Raw genomic sequence first — 26,005 nt, forward strand, 5'->3', positions numbered from 1 at the left:
AACTAATGCTTTGAAACAGGGAGAAATGATTTTTTAAAAAACCCAGTGGGTGACTGGAGTGGTGCTAATATTGAGAAAAGCAATAGACTGACAGGATTTAATGACTGGTTGACTCTGGGGGCTGAGAGAAAAGCATTGAGGATGACTCAGGCTAACAGACCATACCACCCACTTCTCCTTATTGCAATCATCTCTGGTCCTCATCATTCTTTCTAAACTTTTAGCTCCTAGTTCTCTGTCGTTTTCTCCATCCTGTGATAATTCTTGATTATTTCAATATATGTGCAGAAAATCCTTCCATTTTCCTGGTGGTTTAGTTCCTTGATTTCCTCTCCTTCAACCATTTTGTATTCTGTTACCTTAGCCACAGATTTCCATAGACATATACCTGACCTTTCACCACTATTAACTGAAATCCCTCCATAGTCTCATTAGCAAAAACTCCTCGTAGTACTACAACTCCAATAATTTTTTTACCCTACGTGGTCCCGTATTCCATTGATTCTACCATGGTTGCATTGTCCCTCATCCCATCGTATGCTCACTTTCATTATTACTAAAAAGATTAAATTCCAGAATCAATTGTTGCAATTACTCTCTTTCATATACTCTCAACTCACTCAGATGTCTCTCAATCTGTAGAACCTCTTGGCCAAGCCACCATTATGATAATTAAATGATGCCCTTTGAAGTTGTGTAAAAATATGCCATACGCCAGGTATCTTCTGTTTTTCCCTTAAGATTTAATCTCTTTCCTTCTCCTCCCCACTCGATCCCCTGGGAAGCTGACCTGTAAGTACTATATCTACAGTGTTCTCATGCCCTCTGCTTTCAGATGTACAACCAATGGAAAGTCCTAGCGGAAATAGAAGGGATAGAGGATAATAGAGTTCTGATTATTTATTTCACTGGTTCCATCCCTGCAATTCACCAAAGTTTGTCCATGTCCCTAACTGAAGTCAGTTCACTGGCCTGTTGTAGGGAATTCGCTCTTCTTCTGAATTTTGGAAATCTCTGCTTTCACCCAGGCCTTCCATCTAGAGATGTTAGTAGCTCCACTGCTAGTAGACCTGTGTTCCAGCATATCCCTGTAGTTCGACTGCACCCCACTCACAAGTTCTGTTTTACATTTATTATTAAAATATAAGTGAGACACAGTGAAATGTACATGAGCCAATCAACTTTGACAAATGTATACACCTAAAAATCCCACATTCGAATTAAAACATAGAACATTTCCATCACATCAGAACGTTTTCTCATGACCCTTTCCAGTCGGTACATTCTCTGCCACAGCAGACACTGTTCTGATTTCTGTCACCATATATTTTGAACTTCTGTAAATTAAATTTTTAATTTTTATTCTTGCTTTTTGCTCTCAACATCACATCTATGAGATTCATCACATAGTTTTATCTGTGGTATGTCTCCTTTTACTGTGAATGTTATTCCATTGTATAAATATACTATTAATGATCTCTTCTTCTAGTCATAGACATTTAAGTAGTTTCTAATTATTGGTTTTTACACATAAAGATATGAGTATTCCTCTACAGTATTTTTGTGGGCATATGTTTTCATTTTTCTTAGATAATTAAAGAGGAGTGGAAGTGATGAGTCATAAGGAAAACCTGTTTACCTTTATAAGAAATTGCCAGTTTTTCAAAGTGATTGAATAATTTTATATCCAAAAGTAATGCATGATGGCTCCAGTTGCTCCATGTTTTCATAACATTTGGGGTTTTCTATTGTCTTTATGTTTTTAGGCATTTTACTCAGTGTGCGGTAGTCTCTCATTGTGGTTTTAACTTGCATTCTAATACTGAGCGCCTGCTCATGTGCTTTTTGACCATTTGTCAGTCTTCTTTTGGGAGGTCCCAGTCTTTGTCCCAGTGGGGAAGGGAGCATTTATCTTTTTATAATTGAATTATAAGAGTTCTTTTTATATTCTCAAGGTAAGACTTTTTCACATACATACATTTTGAAAAATGTTCTTTCATTTGTGCCTTGCTTAATCCACATTTTCTGTAGATCAGATAATAATAGTGTATCAATGTTAATTTCCTATTTTGATCATTATACTACTGTGGTTATCTAAGAGAATGCCCTTGTGTTTAGGAGATACATACTGAAGCAGGTAGAAGTAAAGTAGCATCATGTCTGCTATATATATATGGATGAAAGAGAGACAGAAAATGTTATAGCAAATATAGTAAAATGTTAACACGGAGAATCTGAGTGAAGGGTAATAAGGAAGTGTTTATACTAGCAACTTTTCTGAAACTCTGAAATTATTTCAACATAAAATTTAAGAAAGAATTTATGATATGAAAGAAATCATAGGAAGAAAGTCTTTTAGTAAGAAGGAAGGTGTTATGGACTGAACGTTTTTTGGCCATGCCACATGACTTGCAAGGTCTTAGTTCCCTGACCAAGAATCAAACCTAGGGCCATGACAGTGAAAGCACTGAGTCCTAACCACTGGACCACCAGGGAATTCCTGGACTGAATCTTTTTATGTTCCCAAAATTCATATGTTGAAGCCCTAACACCCAATGTGATGGTCTTAGGAGGTGGGGCCTTTGGAAAGGTTTAGATAAGGTCATGACAGTAGAGTTCCAATGATGGGATCAGCACCATTATAAGAAGAGGAAGGGAAACCAGAGCTCCCTTCTCTGCCATGTGAGGATACAGCAAGAAGGCAGCCACCTACAAACAAGGAAGAGTGATCCCGCCAGACACTGAATCTGCCAACACCTTGATATTAGACTCCCCAGCATCCAGAACTGTGAAAAATACATATTGTTTTTTAAGAAGCTACTCACTCTATGGTATTGTGTTATAGGAGTCTAAACTAAGACAGAAAGATTCATCAGACATGTACTGGTGGGAAGTCAAGTCAGATAAGGACTGAAGTACATTGAAAAGGTATGTAGAAGCTAAATTGTATCAGTTTTCAATGCCACCCTAAAGATAATTGATTATATTCCTGAGGGATACATTAACAATTACTGAACATTGGGACAATATGTGTGATGCACTATTTTAGGAAGATTAATCTGGCAAAGGCATTCTTGGGGAGACAAGAGACTAGTTGGAGGCAACAATTCATAAATAATTGCAACAACCCAGCAAATGAAGATTTGGACTTGGGTGGTAATGAGAATGAAAAAGAAGGAACAGATATGAAAAGCATTATGATGCAGTAGCTCTGGATGGGCCTTAGAAATCTATAATTTTCAAAACTCCTCAGGAAAGTCTGATACACAGCCAGCCTTTGAGACTAGAAGAGGTACCAGCACCATATAGTGGCATTAATGGAGCAAGAGCCCTGGACAGAGGGATCCATGATCAAAGGGAACAAGATTGATGCTAAAGAAAGTGGAAGGTTACCATAATAAAATTGTGGGTTTAATTATTATAAGACAGAGCACTTGAACAAAATGAAACCTCAAAGTAATAAATCCAAAGGGAATGTAATGAAGTGGACAACTTTACACTGACTAGAAATGAAGCTAGAGATTTGGATGGGGGCTGTTCAATACTGTTTAGGACAAATTTTTTTATATCTTGATTAAATTATAATGAATTACAAGTTGTATTTTATGTATACTGGGGAGAGTATGAATTGATAAAAATATGTATGATATAATACAAGCTCTATCTACTCTTATTCTCTTTCTTCATCTCCCTCATTGGCCTGAACTGTAAAAACCTCTCTTGCGTATTTCCTAAAGAATGGACCAAATGCCTGTTCCAAAGAACTTCTAATTATACACTTTGTTCTCTGTAATGTCTACCTCATGAGCCTCTACAGCATCGCATACAGTAGTGCTTTGTGTTCAGTGTCAAACAAAATGGAGTGAAGTCACCTTTCCAGAGTCATAGGAACAACATAAATCTCCCTTTCTCCTGCCCCCCATAGGATTCAAATAATCACTAATAATGAACATATTTTTAAGAAAATAAGGTTTGGCTAATCCAGACAGTAAATACACAAGCAAACAATGGAATAAACTGAGAGCTACATCAAGTACTTCAAGGCGGTCAATAAATGGTAGCCTCCTCCCCCAACCAATTCCATCCACTATGTGAGGAGGGTGAAAGGTAGTAAAGAAACTGTAATTTTAAAATAAAGTTCATTTGTGTTCTTACTGCCAACCTCAATTCCCTCCTCAGGCAACAGATTTATTTCTCTTGGGCCCTGTTGGCAACAAATTCATTTCTATTGGGCCCTGTTGGGATATAAAGTGTTTTACAAAAGGAGTGCAGAGAGGTTACAAAGTAACTTTCAGGAATATTTTTTGCGTATTGTGGGAGGAAAGAGAGAGTAGGCCAAGAGCTCTGGGAACAAAAGTTGTTTCTCCCACTAATTCTACCAAGTAGAGACTCATAGTAGTTAATGAGCTGTTCTTTTAAAGTGCAAAGGTCTTATAGGGTTAAGCCTCACTTGCACCTGAATGTCATTAAATAAATAATCTATTTTAGCTAAAATTCAAGGCAGAAAAGTTTGTGGTAGGGAAAGGAGATAGGAAGAAACTTTCTGAGGATTAGGGGAAGTGGCAGACTTCTGATAGCTAGAGCCCCAGAGGGCAGTGAGTATCTGAAACTAGGGAAAGAGATGGCAGTGTTTCCAAAGAGAAAGGGACAATGGCCAGGTTCAGTGCTGACATTTTGATCAAAGGTCAATGAGCAGTGGATGTATGACACTCATATTCCCACAGGACTTTCAGATGACTACAGTAAGATAGTCAGACTAATAATAATAGTTTCTCTTATTTTCATATAAAAATAATAATTCTTAGAACAATTTTACAAGACAGATATTATATCACCGTTTCCTGATTGAGGAAACTTGCACACAGGGAAGTTATATAGCATGTTTGCGGTCACACAAAAACTCATAAATGTAAGAACAGAATTTGACTATAAATTTTTTGACAGCAAAATGTATCCTGTCTTCAAGGAAGGCCTCTACATTTAGCAGGCTACAAATCTCATCTTCCTTCCGCTGGGCTCAATCTTCTCAGTCTAGAGCTCAATCAAGTTCAACTCAATGTCTTTCTGGTCAACCTATGCCCTTTTACAGAAGGGTTTCAAAGAGTGGAAGGAACTCAAACTGTGGATTTAGGCACCCTGGGATCCACAACTCAGCTCTTCCATTTATGTGCTATGTGGCTGTCAGCGTATTTCCTTGTCTGTAAAAATTGATGATCATACCTAGTTTACAGTATTCTTGGTGGTTATTTGAGTTACCTATTGCTGCATAACAAACCACCTCACAATTTAGTGGCTTAAAAATGATATTTATTCTGTTAATAATTCTGTGATATGATCAGAGTCTGGTAGGGATAGCTCATCTCTGCTCTACTTAGCATCAGCTGGGGCAGCTTGAAGGCTAGGGCTAGAATCATGAAAAGGCTTCGTTACTCACAAGTCTGGAAATTGATTCTGGCTGTGGTCTGATCCCTTAGCTGGTGCAGTCAGTCAGAACATCTACATCTCCTGGTAGCTTGGGCTTCCTCACAACGTGGGGTTCCAAAGATAAGCATTCCAAGAGAAAGAGCTGTTAGGTGGAAGCGCTATTTCTTTTTGTGCGCTAGCCTCAGAAGCCACACAGCAATACTTTTTATAGCAGTCTATTCTTTGAGGTAGCCACTAAGGTCTGCCAGATTTTAGGGAATGGGATATACAGTCCATTAATGGGGGAGTGGCAATGTTCTGGAAGATCACTTGGGGCCAAAAATAGAGTAGAGGCTACTCTAGCAGTCTATTCTTTGAGGTAGCCACTAAGGTCTGCCAGGTTTTACTCTTGAAAACTAAAATATGCCATGATTAACTTTCAGGCCATACCAATTCACATCTCTTCCACAAGCAAAATACACCAACTTTCTTCCCCAAGACCTCTCTCCCAAGCTCATCAAGCTTAGACTTGAGGTTTAGGATCTTGTCATCTAAATTTGATCAAGTGTTTTGGGTGTGGTTCCTTGGGTTAAGCACCTTGAGTGCCATTCCTCTTGATCTGCAGATCTGTGAACTAAACACATGATTCATCAACTCCACATACACCTGAGATACAATGATGTGTTAGACAGAGGAAAACCATTAAATGTACTCATAGTCAAAAAAGGTAAAATAGATGAAACACAGTAGTCACTGGTTCATAACAATTCTGAAATACAGCCAGGTACATGTTACCAGTTCCCTAATTAGTGCTCAGTCCTACTACCAGGAATTCTCCATGACTCTTTGCTCTGCTTTTTGGGCTCTTTCCAAACACTGACTCATCTTTCTATTCCCTAAAATATAGGTTACCTTTACAGTTGAGTGGTTTTTTAATCTGCTTCCTGTCCATAGATTTTGAGGGGTCCAAATATATCTTTTCATGTTGTACTATCTCTATCATTTTCAGTACAAGGAGATAAAATTCCTTTAAACACTCTGTGGGTTTCTTATGAATCAATTTATAATCCACCCCATTAGAGAATAGAAATATGTCCAAATCTCACTGGGATAAGCCTTTTTCTGACTTGAGCTCTCTTTAAGGCCACCTCCTTTAAGATTCTTAAAAAGCTTATTGTTTTTATAGAATGAATCTGTGAAGCACCTACCAAGATCCCTAGAGGGACTTTTGTCTGTTTGAAACGGTCTATAAGGCACTATCTAAAACCTTTATGAGGCTTTAACAAAAGGTTTTATATTTAGACCACATTTTCCTGACAGCACCCTGGATTTGATCTCTGCTCAGAAGCCACATCTTAATTTTAGCATCATTTGCCATCTGGAGAGGCTGGGAATGAGAAACAGTTTTCTTTTCCAACCCAGCAAGTCCTAGAGACTTTATATATAACAGTTCTTTCTTTAGCTCATCTTTCTTCCTTGCATTTTACTGCAGGCAGCTAGAAGCAGACAAGAGGCAAAGTACATTCAACCCTCTTTCAGCAATTCTTCTTAGCTAGAAAATAGGTATACTTCTTATTTTCCACCTTATTGCAGGAGACATTGTTGCTAAACTTTCTTTCACTACATAACAAGAGTATCTTTTCCTCCAGCTTCCAGCATTTTCCTCTTCCTTTAAGTCTTCACTGAAAGCCTTTTTAAGATCCATGAGGCTTCCTTTACTCATTTCCTTGACCCCTTTAAGATTGCACTAACACTGTCATAAGGATGCTTCTCATTTCTGCCTGAGTCCTAGTCTTAAATCTATTTCCACATATATTTGCTTTAGTTTTGGCTGTATGTTACTTCCTGAAACCCAAATGTGTTCCAACTGTTTACTCCTGCCTGTAAAACCACCCTAAAACTCAATGACCTAAAAGAATGACATTTATTTTGCTCAGGAATCTGCAATTAGAGAAAAACTCTGTGGGGATTGCTCATCTTTGCTCAACTCAGCCTTAGCAGGGGCAGCTTAAAGGCTGATGACTGAATTCACATTTTATCTCTGCTCCATGATGTTTGGGACGTCAGCTGGTAGACTAAAATCTTGCAAATGATTTGTAGGCTGGGGCCTGGAATAACCTTAAGGCTTGTTAACTCACATGCCTGCTGGTTGATATTGACTGTTGGCTTAAATCTTTACTGGGGCTGTTAGCCAGAACACCTACATGTAATCTTTCCATGTGTCCTGAGCTTCATTACAACAAGGTGGTTGGATTGCAAGAGTGAACATTTTTAGAGAAATAGTGAGCCAATAAGAAGATGTATTACCTTGTATGACACAGATGGATGTCATGGATGTCACTTCTGCTACATTCTTTTCATTGAGACAGTCACACAGGCCCCACTCTTCAAGTGGAAGAGAAATAGCTTCCATAGAAGGGACAGTAGCAATGTTCTGGAAGGGTACGTGAGACCAAAAAAAATATTATTGCCATTTTCGGAAAATACCGTCTGCCTCAAAGGAGATAAATGAAATAATTTACATTAAAAAAGTAAATGTTCAACACATATCAATTCTCTGTCTCAAGCAAAACCTACATTTCTCTTCTACCTTCATGCAGAATACTGCCTTAACATGGGATATATTCATGGTCTTTAAAGACACCTTGGATTGAATGCACAATCTTGTGAGTGTTTGTGTGTGTAAAAATTTTTATATGGGGAGAACACATCACATTCTTAAAATATCATTGACCAGAAACAAATACAATTAAGAACTATTGCTATGATCTGTATTATAGAGTACAATATTTTTAAATTGCATTTTTGGAAAAGGGACCTATTTCCTGTAATGCTGAAGTCAGTTTTACAGGTGTTTCATTCAGAGAAATTAACAGAAGGAAAAAGGAGCATTGGTACAAAAAAGTTAAATTTCCTATCATTTTTTTAATCTAAATGATATGTATTATATAGTCTTAAGCAAACACATATTATCTCTTTATGTGTTAAATAAGCTCTCTCAACTGAAACCAGAATCAATTTGCAGTAATTCAGCATTACTATTTCTTTAGAGTGGGCATCAAAGAACATACATTATGATAGTACTGAAAGTCACTGGGGACTGTGTCAACCTGCCCCTAGAGTTGTTTGTTCTCAAATTTCGATAACAAGCTCTGGTTTCATGAATCTAGCCTCAAAAGACATTAAGTTAGATTCACATGGGTCATGATTCAAAGGTGACCAAGCCATGTGAAGGAGGAAGTAATTAAGCAAAATTCTTTTCCCCTTCTAAACCAGTCCTCACCACTATAATTCCTATTGTCTACTGCTTCTTGAGTAACTAGAGCGGGAAATGGAAAAATACACATAATCAGAAAGGAAAAGGAGAAAAAGTGGTAGTAAGAAAGAGGAATATAAGTGTTATATTAGGAAGGACGTCAGGCACTTGCCACTCCAACCCCCAATTCCAGAGAAGAAAAACTTGTAACTGTCAGAAATAAGATGGAAGTGTCAAAAGTATATATAATTACCTACATTCATTTAGAATAATAATCAATGGTTTTGTTCTAGCGTTCTGTAAAAACTGCAAATTTCATAGCGATCTAAAACTAAAGATCCAAGTAACATAGGCATGCTAGAAAATATTATTTTCAAGCTATTTCTACAACGAAATTGAACATTGCAGAGACAATTTTGGAAATGCTTGCCTGCTTACAAGTAGTCTGTACCTCAAAGTTATTATTCGCCACCTCCCACCATCTGTCTATACTAACTCCTCAATATAAACAAATGATTGTGAAGCCTTTGTGATCTTTCTCTCTCTCTCTCATTCCCTGTTCCTGTCCCCTTTAGTATAAACATGGCTTAATGAATTGTACCTGTCCAAAATTTTATTGTAGTTACTCTACTTGATTCAGTTTCAAAAGACCTAGTCCACAGAATAGACAAGCTTATTGATAAGTAATTTGAAAAACACATTTAATACATCAAAAATTTAAAAAATAAAAGTAGATACTTCTGCTTCCATCCATGACAGACCATCTGGTGCTATAATTGCCTCCCTGCCATAAAGAGTTAAAAATCTGAAATGAATGAAATATATGCACAATATATATGTGAAATAGATATGCAAATATACTTGTGTAATATACAGTTGACCCTTGAACAACACTGGTTTGAACTGTGTGGCTTCATTAGATGAGGATTTTTTTCACTAGTAAATATTACAGGACTACACCATCTGTGGTTGTTGGAATCCCTGAATGCCAAACAGCAGATAGGGAGGAACTGCATATATGAAGGACTGATTATAAGTTATATGCGGATTTTCAACTGCATGAAAATTTGGCACCCCTAACCCCAACATTGCTCAAGGGTCAACTATACATGCAGTATTATATATTTTATATTATATATAATATATTTACATATATATATTTCAGACATCCAACAATAGGAAGCACAGGATTATAATTGCTAAAATGAGGGAAACACATGAAACAGGCAGCCCCACCATTGCCCAGGATATTTTCCTAGAGGCACTTCCCGGAGGATTGTGAGGAGAGAGGAGGAACCAAGCTCATTAAATTGAGGAGATGGAGTTTGGAGTTTGAGAAGGCTCAGATAACTCATACTGGCAGAACAGGAGGGAGCGTCACAGAGAAATAGCTTCAAATGTCTGCAGTGAGGTACCCTTGAGTCTTTTGCCAAATATAGTACAGTGCATGCTTAGATGAATCTTAATGAGAAAAGGCAAAGAACAATTATCGAGAAGTTGTAAACTGAACAATTCCCAGAGCTCACACAGGACTGGGAAATGTTTGAGTACTGACCAGGCAGTGTATAGAGAGCTTACTGAAACCTGGGGCATTCAGTTGAAACCCCAGAAGGGTCACACCTTTGTAATAGTGTTAAACTAGCCCTAGAGTTAGGCTACTTTAACAAAAGTAGCTAGATTAACAAAACAATCTTGAAAACAAGATTTGAAAGGATAAAACTATTCTCCAAGCCCCTAAAATGTCTTCTAAATCAAACTTCAACTCTCCTAAAAGGATGACAGTAAAATCCAGACACTCACTAAATGTAGCCTTTACAATGTTCAGCTTCTAATAAAAAATTATTAGACATGCAAAGAGGAAGAAAAATATAATCTACAAACAAGAGAAAAAGCAGTTAAAAGAAATAGACCCAAAGGAAGACAAAGATTTTAAAACAGCTACTATAAATATGCTCAAGGACACATAAAAGTACATATGAAAATAGTGAGAAAAGAAAAGGTGTATAAAAAATCCAAACAATACTTCTAGAGCTGAAACAAGCATAATATCAGAAATGAAAATTTCACTAGAAAGGTATATAAGCAGATTGGAAAATGCAAAAGAAAGAGACAATAAACTTTAAGTCATAAACAATAGAAATGAATCAAACTGAAGCACAGAAAAGCAGCAGCAGAAAAAAGATGATTAGAACCTCAGCTACCAATGGAACAACATGAGGTTGTCTAATATAAACATACTTGAAGCCTCCTATTTGAAGAAAAAAGCAAAAAAAGATCATAATACAGAAGAAGACAAGAATTACCACTGACCTTTGTATCAGAAATAATGCAAACTAGAAGATAACACAACATCTTTAAAGTGCTGACAAACAAAACAAAGCAATTTAGATTTCTATGTCCAGTGAAAATATTCTTCAAAAATGAAAGGTATTTTCAGATTAACAAAAGCTGAGAGAACTTGGTGCTATATAAGAAATGTTAAAGGAAAATCTTCTGACTGAAGAAAATAACCTCAGATTAAAACTCAAATCTACACAAAGAAATCAAGAGCATCGGATATAGTAAATATGATGAAAAAATATTGCTCATTTAAGGATTTTTCATTTATTTAAAACAAAACCGACCATTTAAAGTGAAAATTAAGTCAATATATTGTGAAATTATAACATACAGAGAAGTAAATTGTACAACAGTAAAAACACAAAGGAGGAAGAAAATGGAAATATATTTTGTAAAATTCTTACGTTATACGTAAACTGATATGACAGTATTTGAAGGAAGATTAGGATAAATTAATTAAAGTTGCATATTGTAAAACCTACAGTGATCCCTTAAAAAAAAAAGAGATATCACTAAGTTATAGAGGAAATAAATTAGAACAGTAAAAGTAGTGAACTAGTTCAAAATAAAATAAGAAGAATAAAAGTAAAATAAAACAGATGAGAAAACTACAAAAAAATAGCAAGGTAATAAATTAAAATTAAATATATTGATAATTATATTAAATATAAATCGTCTACACACTCCAATTTTGTAAAGTCAGAGGTTATCAGACTGGCTAAACATGTAAGACCCAACTATATGCTGTCTACAAGAAATCCACTTTAAACACAATCTACAGGAAAGCTGCATTGGCTATATTAATATCATACAAAGCATATTTCAGAATAAGAATATTATGAGATTTCAAAAGAGATATCTCATAATAATAAAGGGATTCATTAACAAGAAGACATAAAACTAAATGTGAATGCACCTAAAACCAGCTTCAAGATACATAAACAAAAACTGACTGAGTGAAAGCAGAAACCAACAAATCCACAATTATATTTGGAGTTTTCAACATCTTTCTTTCAGTAACTGATAGAAAATAGAAATCAGATAGTTTAAAAAGACTTGAAAACTCTATCAAGTAATGTGTCTTTATTTACTATTATAGAACGCTATACACAAAACTACAGAATTCATATTGTTTTCAAGTGCACACAGAGTACTCACCAAGATAAACCATATTCCAGACCATAAAACAATACATTGAATAATAAGTTAAAAAGGATAGAAACCATTTGGAGTATGGACAACTCAGGACAAAACTATCAGTAAACTAGATTTGGGCTCAGAAGACTGATTCCACTAGCAAGGACAACATGTCATCTGCAAAGGGGGAATACTGCCAACTTCTGGAAAGATGTTCTTTTTTCCAAGAATCTGTTGGTCAAAGTATATAGAACTTGCTTATTCCTATTTGATAAGTAGAAAGAAGGAGAATGAGATTTTGCCCCCTATTTTTTATGACTTAGAGCCATCATACTTACGTTTTAGAACTATTGCTAATGTTATCTGAAAAGGAGGAAACATAAAGAGTAGAAATGAGCTAAAACAGTAGTGGCATAAAGATGAAGAGGAGGAATAGTCACACTAAGGAACTAGAAACAATAGGACTTGGTTACTGGGTGGAACAAGAGAATCATAGTCAAGAGCACAGGTTTGTCATGAAGAAAATGAGTTCATTTTGACAAAATATTTGTATCTAGTCTATATAAAGAACATTCACAACTCAACAATAAGAAAACAAGCAACCGATTTTAAAATGGGCAAACTATTTTAACATACCTCCCAATATAGGAGTCAATACTCACAGGAAATGAAGCTAAATATCATTAGCCATCACAAAATTGCAATTTAAAATAACAAAGAGGGCTTCCCTGGTGGTGCAGTGGTTAAGAATCCGCCTGCCAATGCAGGGGTTACAGGTTCAAGCCCTGGCCGGGGAAGATCCCACATGCTGCAGAACAACTAAGCCCGTGTGCCACAACTACTGAAGCCCGTGCGCCTAGAGCCCATGCTCCGCAACAAGAGAAGCCACTGCAATGAGAAGCCCGCGCACCACAACGAAGAGTAGCCCCCGCTCACCACAACTAGAGAAAGCCCGTGCCCAGCAACGAAGACCCAATGCAGCCAAAAATAAAATAATTAAATTTTTAAAAATAACAAGGAGATACTACTGCATTGTCACTAGAAAGGCTAAAATGAAAAAGTTGGGAGCAACTATTACCTCATACATTGACAGTGAGAGTATAAAATGGTACAAATACTTTGGACAATGGTTTTCACTTATCATTTGATCCAGAAATTACACTCCTAGGTATTTACCCAAGAGAAATGAAAATACATATCCACAATAAAACTTTTGCATGAATGTTCATAGCAGACTTATTCATAATAGCTCCAAACTGGAAAACCCAAATGCCCAAAGGTAACTGGATAAACAAATTGTGATATGTTAATACAACAGAATTGTATCCAGCAATACAAAAGAACAAGCTGCAGATACATCTAACAACATGAACGATTCTCAAATACATTATGCTAAGCAGAGGAAGTCAGATACAAAAAGGACATTTGAGTCAAGTAACTGTAGCACATCAGAGTGGATACATCAGGAAGCAACTAAAAATTAGGACTGGATCTTAGAAGAGAAGTCTGGAACAAACATGTAGGTTTGTTAAAGAAAAAGAGCAGATGAGATCACCAAAAGGGAATTTTTAGGCTGAGAAGAACCAAAGCCAGAATCCTGGGTAAATATTAGCATTTTAGGGATACACAGAGAAAAAAAACTTTGTGGAGAACACTGAAAAAGAGAAAAAGAGGTAGTAGGAGGAGAACCAGAAGAAAATGATATTTCAGAAAATAAGGAAAAATAATTCTGGGAGAGGACATTCTGTGTCAAAGATCCTAGAAGGACTAAGAAAGAAAAGGGTAAAGTGTTTTCTGCACTAGGCTATATATGGTCATTCCTGAGCATAGAGAAGGATATTTTAGAGGAGCAATGAGAAAAAAGGTCTATTACAGTGGACTGAGGAATGGATGAGAGGGGAGATGGGGACAGAGAATATATCCTACAGAAGTTTGTTTCAGAAAGAAAAGAAGAAATAAAGAAATAGCTACGTCTATGTATTTCTATGAATTTCTGTGAATGTAATCTTCCTACCTGATTATAAATTTGGGCTATTTAATAAGTACTCTTCAGCAAATGGCTTCTTAGTAAGAGGTTCATGATATCACCCATGCATTTTCTGATAAAGGAAAAGCTGACTTAGAGAAAAGCACATTTTATAAACTAGTTCACATATTATATAAAAGCAAAGATCCAGATTGCGGTATAGAATTGAAAGTCTTGTTTTTGCTCTGTGGAGAAAACTAGGCTGTATTTCCTTGTTTCTGGTTCACTTGTATCTCGTGATTGTGTCACCTTGTGTTTCTCCATTTGAAAATAAAAGGCAAACTCAGCAGTTCCTTTTTTCCTAAACTGCTTCAGTAACCAGCAGTTGCCACATTAAAAGCTTAAGCCGGAAGATTGTAAAAATAGTCTAATGCTTCCTAGCAGGTAACTACTTCTGAACAAACTCTCCTTTCAGGGATGTAGTGAGGTCAAATCAAATGGCCTAGGAAGGACAGGTTGTGAGAGAGAAGCGAGAGCTGGTTGAGATTCAAATGGCAAAAGTGCATTGTGCTTGGAATGTTTTGTGTAAATGTTAAACAGCGCCCACATTTAACCACCTGCTTCTTGTTTAGAAGAGTTCAAATGAACAATTTCAAGCACAATTGAGTAACACTCAAAAGAAAATCAAGTGTAATTTCCTAAGTTGTTGAAGCAAGTGTTCTTCTATGAAATCACCATTAGTATTTCTAAACCGAATTTGATTATATTTGAAATTTACTGCACACAGTTCAGTGGCACCTGGAAATTTCTTCATGCATAGATAAAATTACAAGAAAGACTATTTAAGATGATTGTGTGTGTGTGTGTGTGTGTGTGTGTGTGTGTGTGTGTGTGTGTTTTAAAATACCCTGGGTCATATTTGTGTTTTAAAATACCCTGAGTCATATTTGTGATAAAACTAAATTACTAAAGATGAAATCTTTAATTATCTTTAATAATTTTTCATTTAATTTTTCTCTTCCTTGTGAATAAAATTTGCTTTTCTTTTAAGGCACAGTAAAAAGTAGGAAAAAAGTACCATATAAAGACACCTACATGACACCAACCGTACAGCTTATCTTGAAATTCTTCACCTGTCTGCTCTCTCTAAATATTGACCAATTAGGGAAGAAAGGTAATGGCAGGATTTTCAGGTTACTTTGATAAATCTCCTAAGAAGATAACTCTTTTACTGCCTTTATTAAATACCAACGTCCCATTATCTTTGCTGCTTTAAACCCTTCAGTCTCCCTCAAAGGCAGAATCAAGTTTAAATGTTGAACCTCATCAGACCCTCCATTCTAGTTCTGTGGTTACTCACTGCCATGAGCATTCCTGACTTTCAGATATTTTTTCCTACCAAGGACTTCTCTGTTTATTCCACTTATACAGATCCTTCCCATCTTACAGTATCAACTCAGTAATTTTCTTGCCTCTTACAGCTTAACTCATACTTCATTTCTTTGTCTTTGTTATCATTTTTTACCTGTACCCACACTCAGCCTTAATAATTTTCTTCCTTATGACATCTCTGTATTACTAGCTTCTAAGGCTAGATAGCAATTCATGTACATGCTTTGTCTTCCTTAATAGATTATCTTCTTAAGCGCAGGAGCTTACTGGTTTCTTAGCACCACCTACAATGACTCTTATGATACTATGCAGCAGCAATATTTGATAAAGATTTGTTGACTAATATATGAGAGGAAAATAATTTTAACTTTTAATTATAGAAGTTGTAATTACAACACTGATATAGCATTAAAAAAACTATAGAAAAATGTTTCTCGTTAAATAATTTTAAAGAAACTATTCAAATTAAAGTTTTCATAACCCTCCTTAACTGAACATACGTTTATTTCCTCTAAAAGTCATAAAAGTCATCAATCTCTTCTAGAACATCCCATAAAACAGCCTTGATTTAGTAATTCCCTGATCTCCAGGAATCCATCCTAAGGGAAGTTAGGTAACTCTTCATTTGTTAAGTTCACTCATTAGGTAAATCATTTCATCAGCATGAATGTTCAAGTTTTGCACACATTAGTGCTAAAAAATCAAATGCTAAAAAGTTATTACAAAATTAGAGCTGAGGATAAAATACTAACACTAGTGCTGCTGAAACTAAACCACTTGTTTTATTTATTGCATAGGTTTCACAACCTAGGTTGATGTAAAATAAATATATTTTGCCTTTCTCCTCAACTCCAAGAAGAAGCTAATGATGAAGCCAGATGAGAACCTGATTTAATGATTGTTGAGCAAGAATATTTGGCTTGTAAATCTGGCTAGTACCCACTTAATGCAAGACGAGGACACATCAACAAAACTGCCCCCCAAATGGAAAAAAAATGAAGAAGCAAAAAACTTCAGAACCCACACCAAAAATAAAACCCACGCAGGGTTCTGCTTCTCTTATGCTAAGTCCTAGAAAAATCTTTGTAGGGTTGGAAATATAAACCAAACAACCTAATTTTCTCATAATGTCAGTCTGGAACAGCCACTATGAATTTGGCTAAACTATTCTTGATTGGGTTTTACTAGAGACATTTCTGGGGGAGGGGGGAGTTAATGCATTCCATAAAGTCTTACTCACTGTGCAAAACAATATATTAGTCTTAATGTTTTAAAACTACATCTTCAAAAAACACCCGATGGCGGAAGAGTAAGACACGGAGATCACCTTCCTCCCCACAGATACACCAGAAATACATCTACACGTGGAACAACTCCTACAGAAAACCTACTGAACGCTGGCAGAAGACCTCAGACCTCCCAAAAGGCAAGAAACCCCCCACGTACCTAGGTAGGGCAAAAGAAAAAAGAATAAACAGACACAAAAGAATAGGGACGGGACATGCACCAGTGGGAGGGAGCTGTGAAGGAGGAAAAGTTTCCACACACTAGGAAGCCCCTTCGCAAGCGGAGGCTGCGGGTGGCGGAGGGGAAAGCTTCGGAGCCGCGGAGGAGAGCGCAGCAACAGGGGTGCGGAGGGCAAGGCGGAGAGATTCCTGCACAGAGGATCAGGGCCAACCGGCACTTACCTCACAAGTCCGAGAGGCTTGTCTGCTCACCCGCCGGGGCGGGCGGGGCTGGGAGTTGAGGCTTGGGCTTCAGTCGGAGCGCAGGGAGAGGACTGGGGTTGGCGGCGTGAACACAGCCTACAGGGGGCTAGTGTGCCACGGCCAGCCGGGAGGGAGTCCGGGGAAAAGTCTGGACTTGCCGAAGAGGCAAGAGACTTTTTCTTCCCTCTTTGTTTCCTGGTGCGCGAGGAGAGGGGATTAAGAGCGCTGCTTAAAGGAGCGCCAGAGACGGGCGCGAGCCGCGGCTAAAAGCGCGGACCACAGAGACAGGCATGGGACGCTAAGGCTGCTGCCGCCGCCACCAAGAAGCCTGTGTGCGAGCACAGGTCACTCTCCACACCCCGCTTCCGGGTAGCCTGTGCAGCCCGCCACTGCCAGGGTCCCGGGATCCAGGGACAACTTCCCCAGGAGAACGCACGGCGCGCCTCAGGCTGCTGCAACGTCACGCTGGCTTCTGCCGCCGCAGGCCCGCCCTGCACGCCGTTCCCCTCCCTCCTCCCCGGCCTGAGTGAGCCACAGCCCCCGAAACAGCAGCTCCTTTAACCCCGTCTTGTCTGAGCGAAGAACAGACGCCCTCCAGCGACCTACACGCAGAGGCGGGGCCAAATCCAAAGCTGAGCCCCTGGGAGCTGTGCGAACAAAGAAGAGAAAGGGAAATCTCTCCCAGCAGCCTCAGAAGCAGCGGATTAAAGCTCCACAATCAACTTGATGTACCCTGCATCTGTGGAATACCTGAATAGACAACGAGTCATCCCAAATTGAGGAGGTGGACTTTGAGAGCAAGATTTACGATTTTTTCCCCTTTTCCTCTTTTTGTGAGTGTGTATGTGTATGCTTCTGTGTGAGATTTTGTCTGTATAGCTTTGCTTTCACCATTTGTCCTAGGGTTCTATCCATCCGGGTTGTTTTGTTTTGTTTTTTCCTTAATAATTACTTTTTTTTAACATCTTTTTGGAGTATAATTGCTTTACAATGGTATGTTAGTTTCAGCTTCACAACAAAATGAATCAGTTATATATATACATATATTCCCATATCTCTTCCCGCTTGCGTCTCCCTCCCTCCCACCCTCCCTATCCCACCCCTCCAGGCGGTCACAAAGCACCGAGCTGATCTCCCTGTGCTATGCGGCTGCTTCCCACTAGTTATCTACCTTACATTTGGTAGTGTATATATGTCCATGCCTCTTTATCGCTTTGTCACCGTTTACCCTTCCCCCTCCCCATAGCCTCAAGTCCATTCTCTAGTAAGTCTGTGTCTTTATTCCTGTTTCACCCCTAGGTTTTTCATGACATTTTTTTTTTAAATTCCATATATATGTGTTAGCATACGGCATTTGTCTCTCTCTTTCTGACTTACTTCACTCTGTATGACAGACTCTAGGTCTATCCACCTCATTACAAATAGCTCAATTTCGTCTCTTTTTATGGCTGAGTAATATTCCATTGTATATATGTGCCACATCTTCTTTATCCATTCATCCAATGATGGACACTTAGGTTGTTTCCATCTCTGGGCTATTGTAAATAGAGCTGCAATGAACATTTTGGTACATGACTCTTTTTGAATTATGGTTTTCTCAGGGTATATGCCCAGTAGTGGGATTGCTGGGTCATATGGTAGTTCTATTTGTAGCTTTTTAAGGAACCTCCATACTGTTCTCCACAGTGGCTGTATCAATTTACATTCCCACCAACAGTGTAAGAGGGTTCCCTTTTCTCCACACCCTCTCCAGCATTTATTGTTTCTAGATTTTTTGATGATGGCCATTCTGACTGGTGTGAGATGATATCTCATTGTAGTTTTGATTTGCATTTCTCTCATGATTAGTGATGTTGAGCATTCTTTCATCTGTTTGTTGGCACTCTGTATATCTTCTTTGGAGAAATGTCTATTTAGGTCTTCTGCCCATTTTTGGATTGGGTTGTTTGTTTTTTTGTTATTAAGCTGCATGAGCTGCTTATAAATTTTGGAGATCAATCCTTTGTCAGTTGCTTCATTTGCAAATATTTTCTCCCATTCTGAGGGTTGTCTTTTGGTCTTCTTTATGGTTTCCTTTGCTGCGCAAAAGCTTTTAAGCTTCATTAGGTCCCATTTGTTTACTCTTGTTTTTATTTCCATTTCTCTAGGAGGTGGGTCAAAAAGGACCTTGCTGTGATTTATGTCATAGAGTGTTCTACCTATGTTTTCCTCTAAGAGTTTGATAGTTTCTGGCCTTACATTTAGGTCTTTAATCCATTTTGAGTTTATTTTTGTGTATGGTGTTAGGGAGTGATCTAATTTCATACTTTTACATGTAGCTGTCCAGTTTTCCCAGCACCACTTATTGAAGAGGCTGTCCTTTCTCCACTGTACATTAATAACTTTAATATATTTTATCTTATTTTATTTTACTTTATCTTCTTTCTTTTTTTCTTCCTTCCTTCCTCCCTCCCTCCCTTCTTCCTTTCCTTCCTTCTTTCTTTCTTTCTTTCTTCTTCTACTAATTCTTTCTTTCTACTTTTTCTCCCTTTTATTCTGAGCCATTGATGAAAGGCTCTTGGTGCTACAGCCAGGAGTCAGTGCTGTGCCTCTGAGGTGGGAGAACCAACTTCAGGACACTGGTCCACAAGAGACCTCCCAGCTCCACATAATATCAAACGGCAAAAATCTCCCAGAGATCTCCATCTCAACACCAGCACCCAGCTTCACTCAACGACCAGCAAGCTACAGTGCTGGACACCCTATGCCAAACAACTGGCAAGACAGGAACACAACAACACCCATTAGCAGAGAGACTGCCTAAAATCATAATAAGTCCACAGACACCCCAAAACACACCACCAGACGTGAACCTGCCCACCAGAAAGACAAGATCCAGTCTCATCCACCAGAACACAGGCACTAGTCCCCTCCACCAGGAAGCCTACACAACCCACTGAACCAAACTTAGCCACTGGGGATAGACACCAAAAACAACGGGAACTACGAACCTGCAGCCTGCAAAAAGGAGACCCCAAACACAGTAAGATAAGCAAAATGAGAAGACAGAAAAACACACAGCAGATGAAGGAGCAAGATAAAAACCCACCAGACCTAACAAATGAAGAGGAAATAGGGAGTCTACCTGAAAAAGAATTCAGAATAATGATAGTAAAGATGATCCAAAATCTTGGAAATAGAAGACAAAATGCAAGAAACATTAACAAGGACCTAGAAGAACTAAAGATGAAACAAACAATGATGAACAACACAATAATGAAATTAAAAATACTCTAGATGGGATCAATAGCAGAATAACTGAGGCAGAAGAATGTATAAGTTACCTGGAAGATAAAATAGTGGAAATAACTACTGCAGAGCAGAATAAAGAAAAAAGAATGAAAAGAACTGAGGACAGTCTCAGAGACCTCTGGGACAACATTAAACGCACCAACATTCGAATTATAGGGGTTCCAGAAGAAGAAGAAGAGAAAAAGAAAGGGACTGAGAAAATATTTGAAAAGATTATAGTTGAAAACTTCCCTAATATGGGAAAGGAAATAGTTAATCAAGTCCAGGAAGCACAGAGAGTCCCATACAGGATAAATCCAAGGATAAATACGCCAAGACACATATTAATCAAACTGTCAAAAATTAAATACAAAGAAAACATACTAAAAGCAGCAATGGAAAAACGACAAATAACACACAAGGAAATCCCCATAAGGTTAACAGCTGATCTTACAGCAGAAACTCTGCAAGCGAGAAGGGACTGGCAGGACATACTTAAAGTGATGAAGGAGAAAAATCCTGCAACAAAGATTACTCTACCCAGCAAGGATCTCATTCAGATTTGATGGAGAAATTAAAACCTTTACAGACAAGCAAAAGCTGAGAGAGTTCAGCACCACCAAACCAGCTTTACAACAAATGCTAAAGGAACTTCTCTAGGCAAGAAACACAAGAGAAGGAAAAGACCTACAATAACGAACCCAAAACAATTAAGAAAATGGGAATAGGAACATACATATCGATAATTATCTTAAATGTAAAGGACTAAATGCTCCCACCAAAAGACACAGATTGGCTGAATGGATACAAAAACAAGACCCATATATATGCTGTCTACAAGAGACCCACTTCAGACCTAGAAACACATACAGAATGAAAGTAAGGGGATGGAAAAAGATATTCCATGCACATGGAAACCAAAAGAAAGCTGGAGTAGCAATTCTCATATCAGACAAAATAGACTTTAAAATAAAGACTATTACAAGAGACAAAGAAGGACACTACATAATGATCAAGGGGTCAGTCCAAGAAGAAGCCAAAACAATTGTAAATATTTATGCACCCAACATAGGAGCACCTCTATACATAAGGCAAATACTAACAGTCGTAAAAGGGGAAATCGACAGTAACACATTCATAGTAGGGGACTTTAACACCCCACTTTCACCGATGGACAGATCATCCAAAATGAAAATAAATAAGGAAACACAAGCTTTAAATGATACATTAAACAAGATGGACTTAATTGATATTTGTAGGACATTCCATCCAAAAACAACAGAATACACATTTTTCTCAAGTGCTCATGGAATATTCTCCAGGATAGATCATATCTTGGGTCACAAAACAAGCCTTGGTAAATTTAAGAAAATTGAAACTGTGTCAAGTATGTTTTCCGACCACAACACTATGAGAGTAGATATCAATTACAGGAAAAGATCTGTAAAAAATACAAACACATGGAGGCTAAACAATATACTACTTAATAATGAAGTGATCACTGAAGAAATCAAAGAGGAAATTAAAAAATACCTAGAAACAAATGACAATGGAGACATGACGACCCAAAACATATGGGATGCAGCAAAAAGAGTTCTAAGAGGGAACTTTATAGCAATACAATCCTACCTTAAGAAACAGGAAACATCTCGAATAAACAACCTAACCTTGCACCTAAAGCAATTAGAGAAATAAGAACAAAAATAAACCAAAGTTAGCAGAAGGAAAGAAATCATAAAAATCAGATCAGAAATAAATGAAAAGGAAATGAAGGAAACAATAGCAAAGATCAATAAAACTAAAAGCTGGTTGAGAAGATAAACAAAATTGATCAACCATTAGCCAGACTCATCAAGAAAAAAGGGAGAAGAATCAAATCAATAGAACTAGAAATGAAAAAGGAGAAGTAACAACTGACACTGCAGACATAAAAAAGATCATGAGAGATTACTACAAGCAACTTTATGCCAATAAAATGGACAACCTGGAAGAAATGGACAAATTCTTAGAAATGCACAACCTGCCAAAACTGAATCAGGAAGAAATAGAAAATATGAACAGACCAATCACAGGCTCTGAAATTGAAACTGTGGTTAATAATCTTCCAACAAACAAAAGCCCAGGACCAGTTGGGTTCACAGGCAAATTCTATCAAACATTTAGAGAAGAGCTAACACCTATCCTTCTCAAACTCTACCAAAATATAGCAGAGGGAGGAACACTCCCAAACTCATTCTATGAGGCCACCATCAACTTGATACCAAGACCAGACAAGGATGTCACGAAGAAAGAAAACTACAGGCCAATATCACTGATGAACATAGATGCAAAAATCCTCAACAAAATACTAGCAAACAGAATCCAACAGCACATTAAAAGTATCATACACCATGATCAAGTGGGGTTTATTCCAGGAATGCAAGGATTCTTCAATATACGCAAAACAATCAATGTGATAAACCCTATTAACAAATTGAAGGAGAAAAACCATAGGATCATCTCAATAGATGCAGAGAAAGCTTTTGACAAAATTCAACACCCATTTTTGATAAAAGCCCTGCAGAAAGTAGGCATAGAGGGAACTTTCCTCAACATAATAAAGGCCATATATGACAAACCCACAGCCAACATCGTCCTCAATGGTGAAAAACTGAAAGCATTTCCACTAAGATCAGGAACAAGACAAGCTTGCCCACTCTCACCACTCTTATTCAACATAGTTTGGAAGTTTTAGCCACAGCAATCAGAGAAGAAAAGGAAATAAAAGGAATCCAAATTAGAAAAGAAGAAGTAAAGCTGTCACTGTGAAGATGACATGATACTATACATAGAGAATCCTAAAGATGCTACCAGAAAACTGCTAGAGCTAATCAATGAATTTGGTAAAGTAGCAGGATTCAAAATTAATGCACAGAGATCTCTGGCATTCCTATACACTAATGATGAAAAATCTGAAAGTGAAATCAAGAAAACACTCCCATTTACCACTGCAACAAAAAGAATAAAATATCTAGGAATAAACCTACCTAAGGAGACAAAACACCTGTATGCAGAAAATTATAAGACACTGATGAAAGAAATTAAAGATGATACAAATAGATGGAGAGATATACCATGTTCTTGGATTGGAAGAATCAACGTTGTGAAAATGACTCTACTACCCAAAGCAATCTACAGATTCAATGCAATCACTATCAAATGACCACTGCCTTTATTCACAGAAGTAGAACAAAAAATTTCACAATTTGTATGGAAACACAAAAGACCCCGAATAGCCAAAGCAATCTTGAGAACGAGAAATGGAGCTGAAGGAATCAGGCTCCCTAACTTCAGACTATACTACAAAGCTACAGTAATCAAGACAGTATGGTACTGGCACAAAAACAGAAAAATAGATCAATGGAACAGGATAGAAAGCCCAGAGATAAACCCACAGACATATGATCACCTTATCTTTGATAAAGGAGGCAGGAATGTCGAGTGGAGAAAGGACAGCCTGTTCAATAAGTGGTGCTGGGAAAACTGGACAGGTACATGTAAAAGTATGAGATTAGATCACTCCCTAACACCGTACACAAAAATAAGTTCAAAATGGATTAAAGACCTAAATGTAAGGCCAGAAACTGTCAAACTCTTAGAGGAAAACATAGGCAGAACACTCTGTGACATAAATCATAGCAAGATCCTTTTTGACCCACCTCCTAGAGAAATGGAAATAAAAACAAATGGGATCTAATGAAACTTCAAAGCTTTTGCGCAGCAAAGGAAACCATAAACAAGTCGAAAAGACAACCCTCAGAATGCGAGACAATATTTGCAAATGAAGCAACTGACAAAGGATTCATCTCCAAAATTTATAAGCAGCTCATGCAGCTCAATAACCAAAAAACAAACAACCCAATCCATAAATGGGCAGAAGACCTAAATATACATTTCTCCAAAGAAGATATACAGACTGCTAACAAACACATGAAAGAATGCTCAACATCATTAATCATTAGAGAAATGCAAATCAAAACTACAATGAGATATCATCTCACACGAGTCAGAATGGACATCATCAAAAAATCTACAAACAATAAATGCTGGAGAGGGTGTGGAGAAAAGGGAACACTCTTGCACTATTGGTGGGAATGTAAATTGATACTGTCACTATGGAGAACAGTATGGTGGTTCCTTAAGAAACTAAAAATAGAACTACCATATGACCCAGCAATCCCACTACTGGGCATATACCCTGAGAAAACCATAATTCCAAAAGAGTCATGTACCACAATGTTCATTGCAGCACTATTTACAATAGCCAGGACATGGAAGCAACCTAAGTGTCCATCGACAGATGAATGGATAAAGAAGATGTGGCACATATATACAATGGAATATTACTCAGCCATAAAAAGAAACGAAATTGAGCTATTTGTAATGAGGTGGATAGAACTAGAGTCTGTCATACAGAGTGAAGTAAGTCAGAAAGAGAAAGACAAATACCGTATGCTAACATATATATATGGAATTTAAGAAAAAAAAATGTCATGAAGAACCTAGGGGTAAGACAGGAATAAAGACACAGGTCTACTGGAGAATGGACCTGAGGATATGGGGAGGGGGAAGGGTAAGCTGTGACAAAGCGAGAGAGAGGCATGGACATATATATACTACCAAATGTAAGGTAGACAGCTAGTGGGAAGCAGCAACATAGCACAGGGAGGTGAGCTCGGTGCTTTGTGACCACCTAGAGGGGTGGGATAGGGAGGGTGGGAGGGAGGGAGATGCAAGAGGGAAGAGATATGGGAACATATGTATATGTATAACTGATTCACTTTGTTATAAAGCAGAAAGTAACACATCATTGTAAAGCAATTATACTCCAATAAAGATGTTAAAAAAAAAACTGTAATACAAAATTTCATGTTTTAAGGTTCTTATTTCCAAGAGTCACACGTGCTACCAAGTGTTCTCTATCAAACAATTTGAGAGAGAAAAATGATAGCTTAAGGTAACCACTCAGGAATTAAATGTGCATCTAAAGTATGTGATGAATTGGGAGGTTGTGATTGACATATATACACTAATATGTATAAAATGGATAACTAATAAGAACCTGCTGTATAAAAAATTTTAAAAATACAAAATAAATTTTAAAAACCTACATCTTCAAACTTAGCTGAAATTACCCCTAATTCTAGTGCTCAAGGATTTAGTCACCATGGTTCTATATACTACAAGACACATGATATAATATAATGCCAGCTAATGCAGAATGCCATAAAGAAAAATAAAACAGACCGAGTGGATAGAATGACAAAGGGCGCTGCTCTATAAAGGGTGGCAAGAAAGGTCTGTTTGGTGTGATGGTTTTCGCACAGAAACTTAAGCCATACAAATGTCTAGAGAAGGAACAGACAGAGGAAATAGAGCAAATCCCTTGGACAGGTATGTGTAGGGCAAGTTCAAGGAACAGCCAGATCAGGCATCTCCAGAACAGCTGGGGCTGGAGATAAGAGGATACCGGAAATAAAGGCAGAGAGGTTA

General features: G+C 37.6%; 1 protein-coding gene across 4 annotated transcripts in view; it reads right to left on the minus strand.

Annotated features, from left to right (window-relative positions):
* ACVR1C (activin A receptor type 1C) overlaps positions 1 to 26,005 on the minus strand; it is a 140,745-nt gene that overhangs the window by 19,573 nt on the left and 95,167 nt on the right. For all 4 annotated transcript variants that reach the window (XM_082840904.1, XM_082840902.1, XM_082840906.1 and 1 more), the window contains one exon: positions 7,711 to 7,837. In XM_082840904.1, coding sequence (XP_082697030.1) covers positions 7,711 to 7,837 — 127 coding nt within the window. The remainder of the gene's footprint in view (positions 1 to 7,710; positions 7,838 to 26,005) is intronic.

This window comes from Leucopleurus acutus (assembly GCF_964270905.1).
Source record: "Leucopleurus acutus genome assembly, chromosome: 6".
In the NCBI taxonomy this organism is placed as follows: Eukaryota; Metazoa; Chordata; class Mammalia; order Artiodactyla; family Delphinidae; genus Leucopleurus; species Leucopleurus acutus.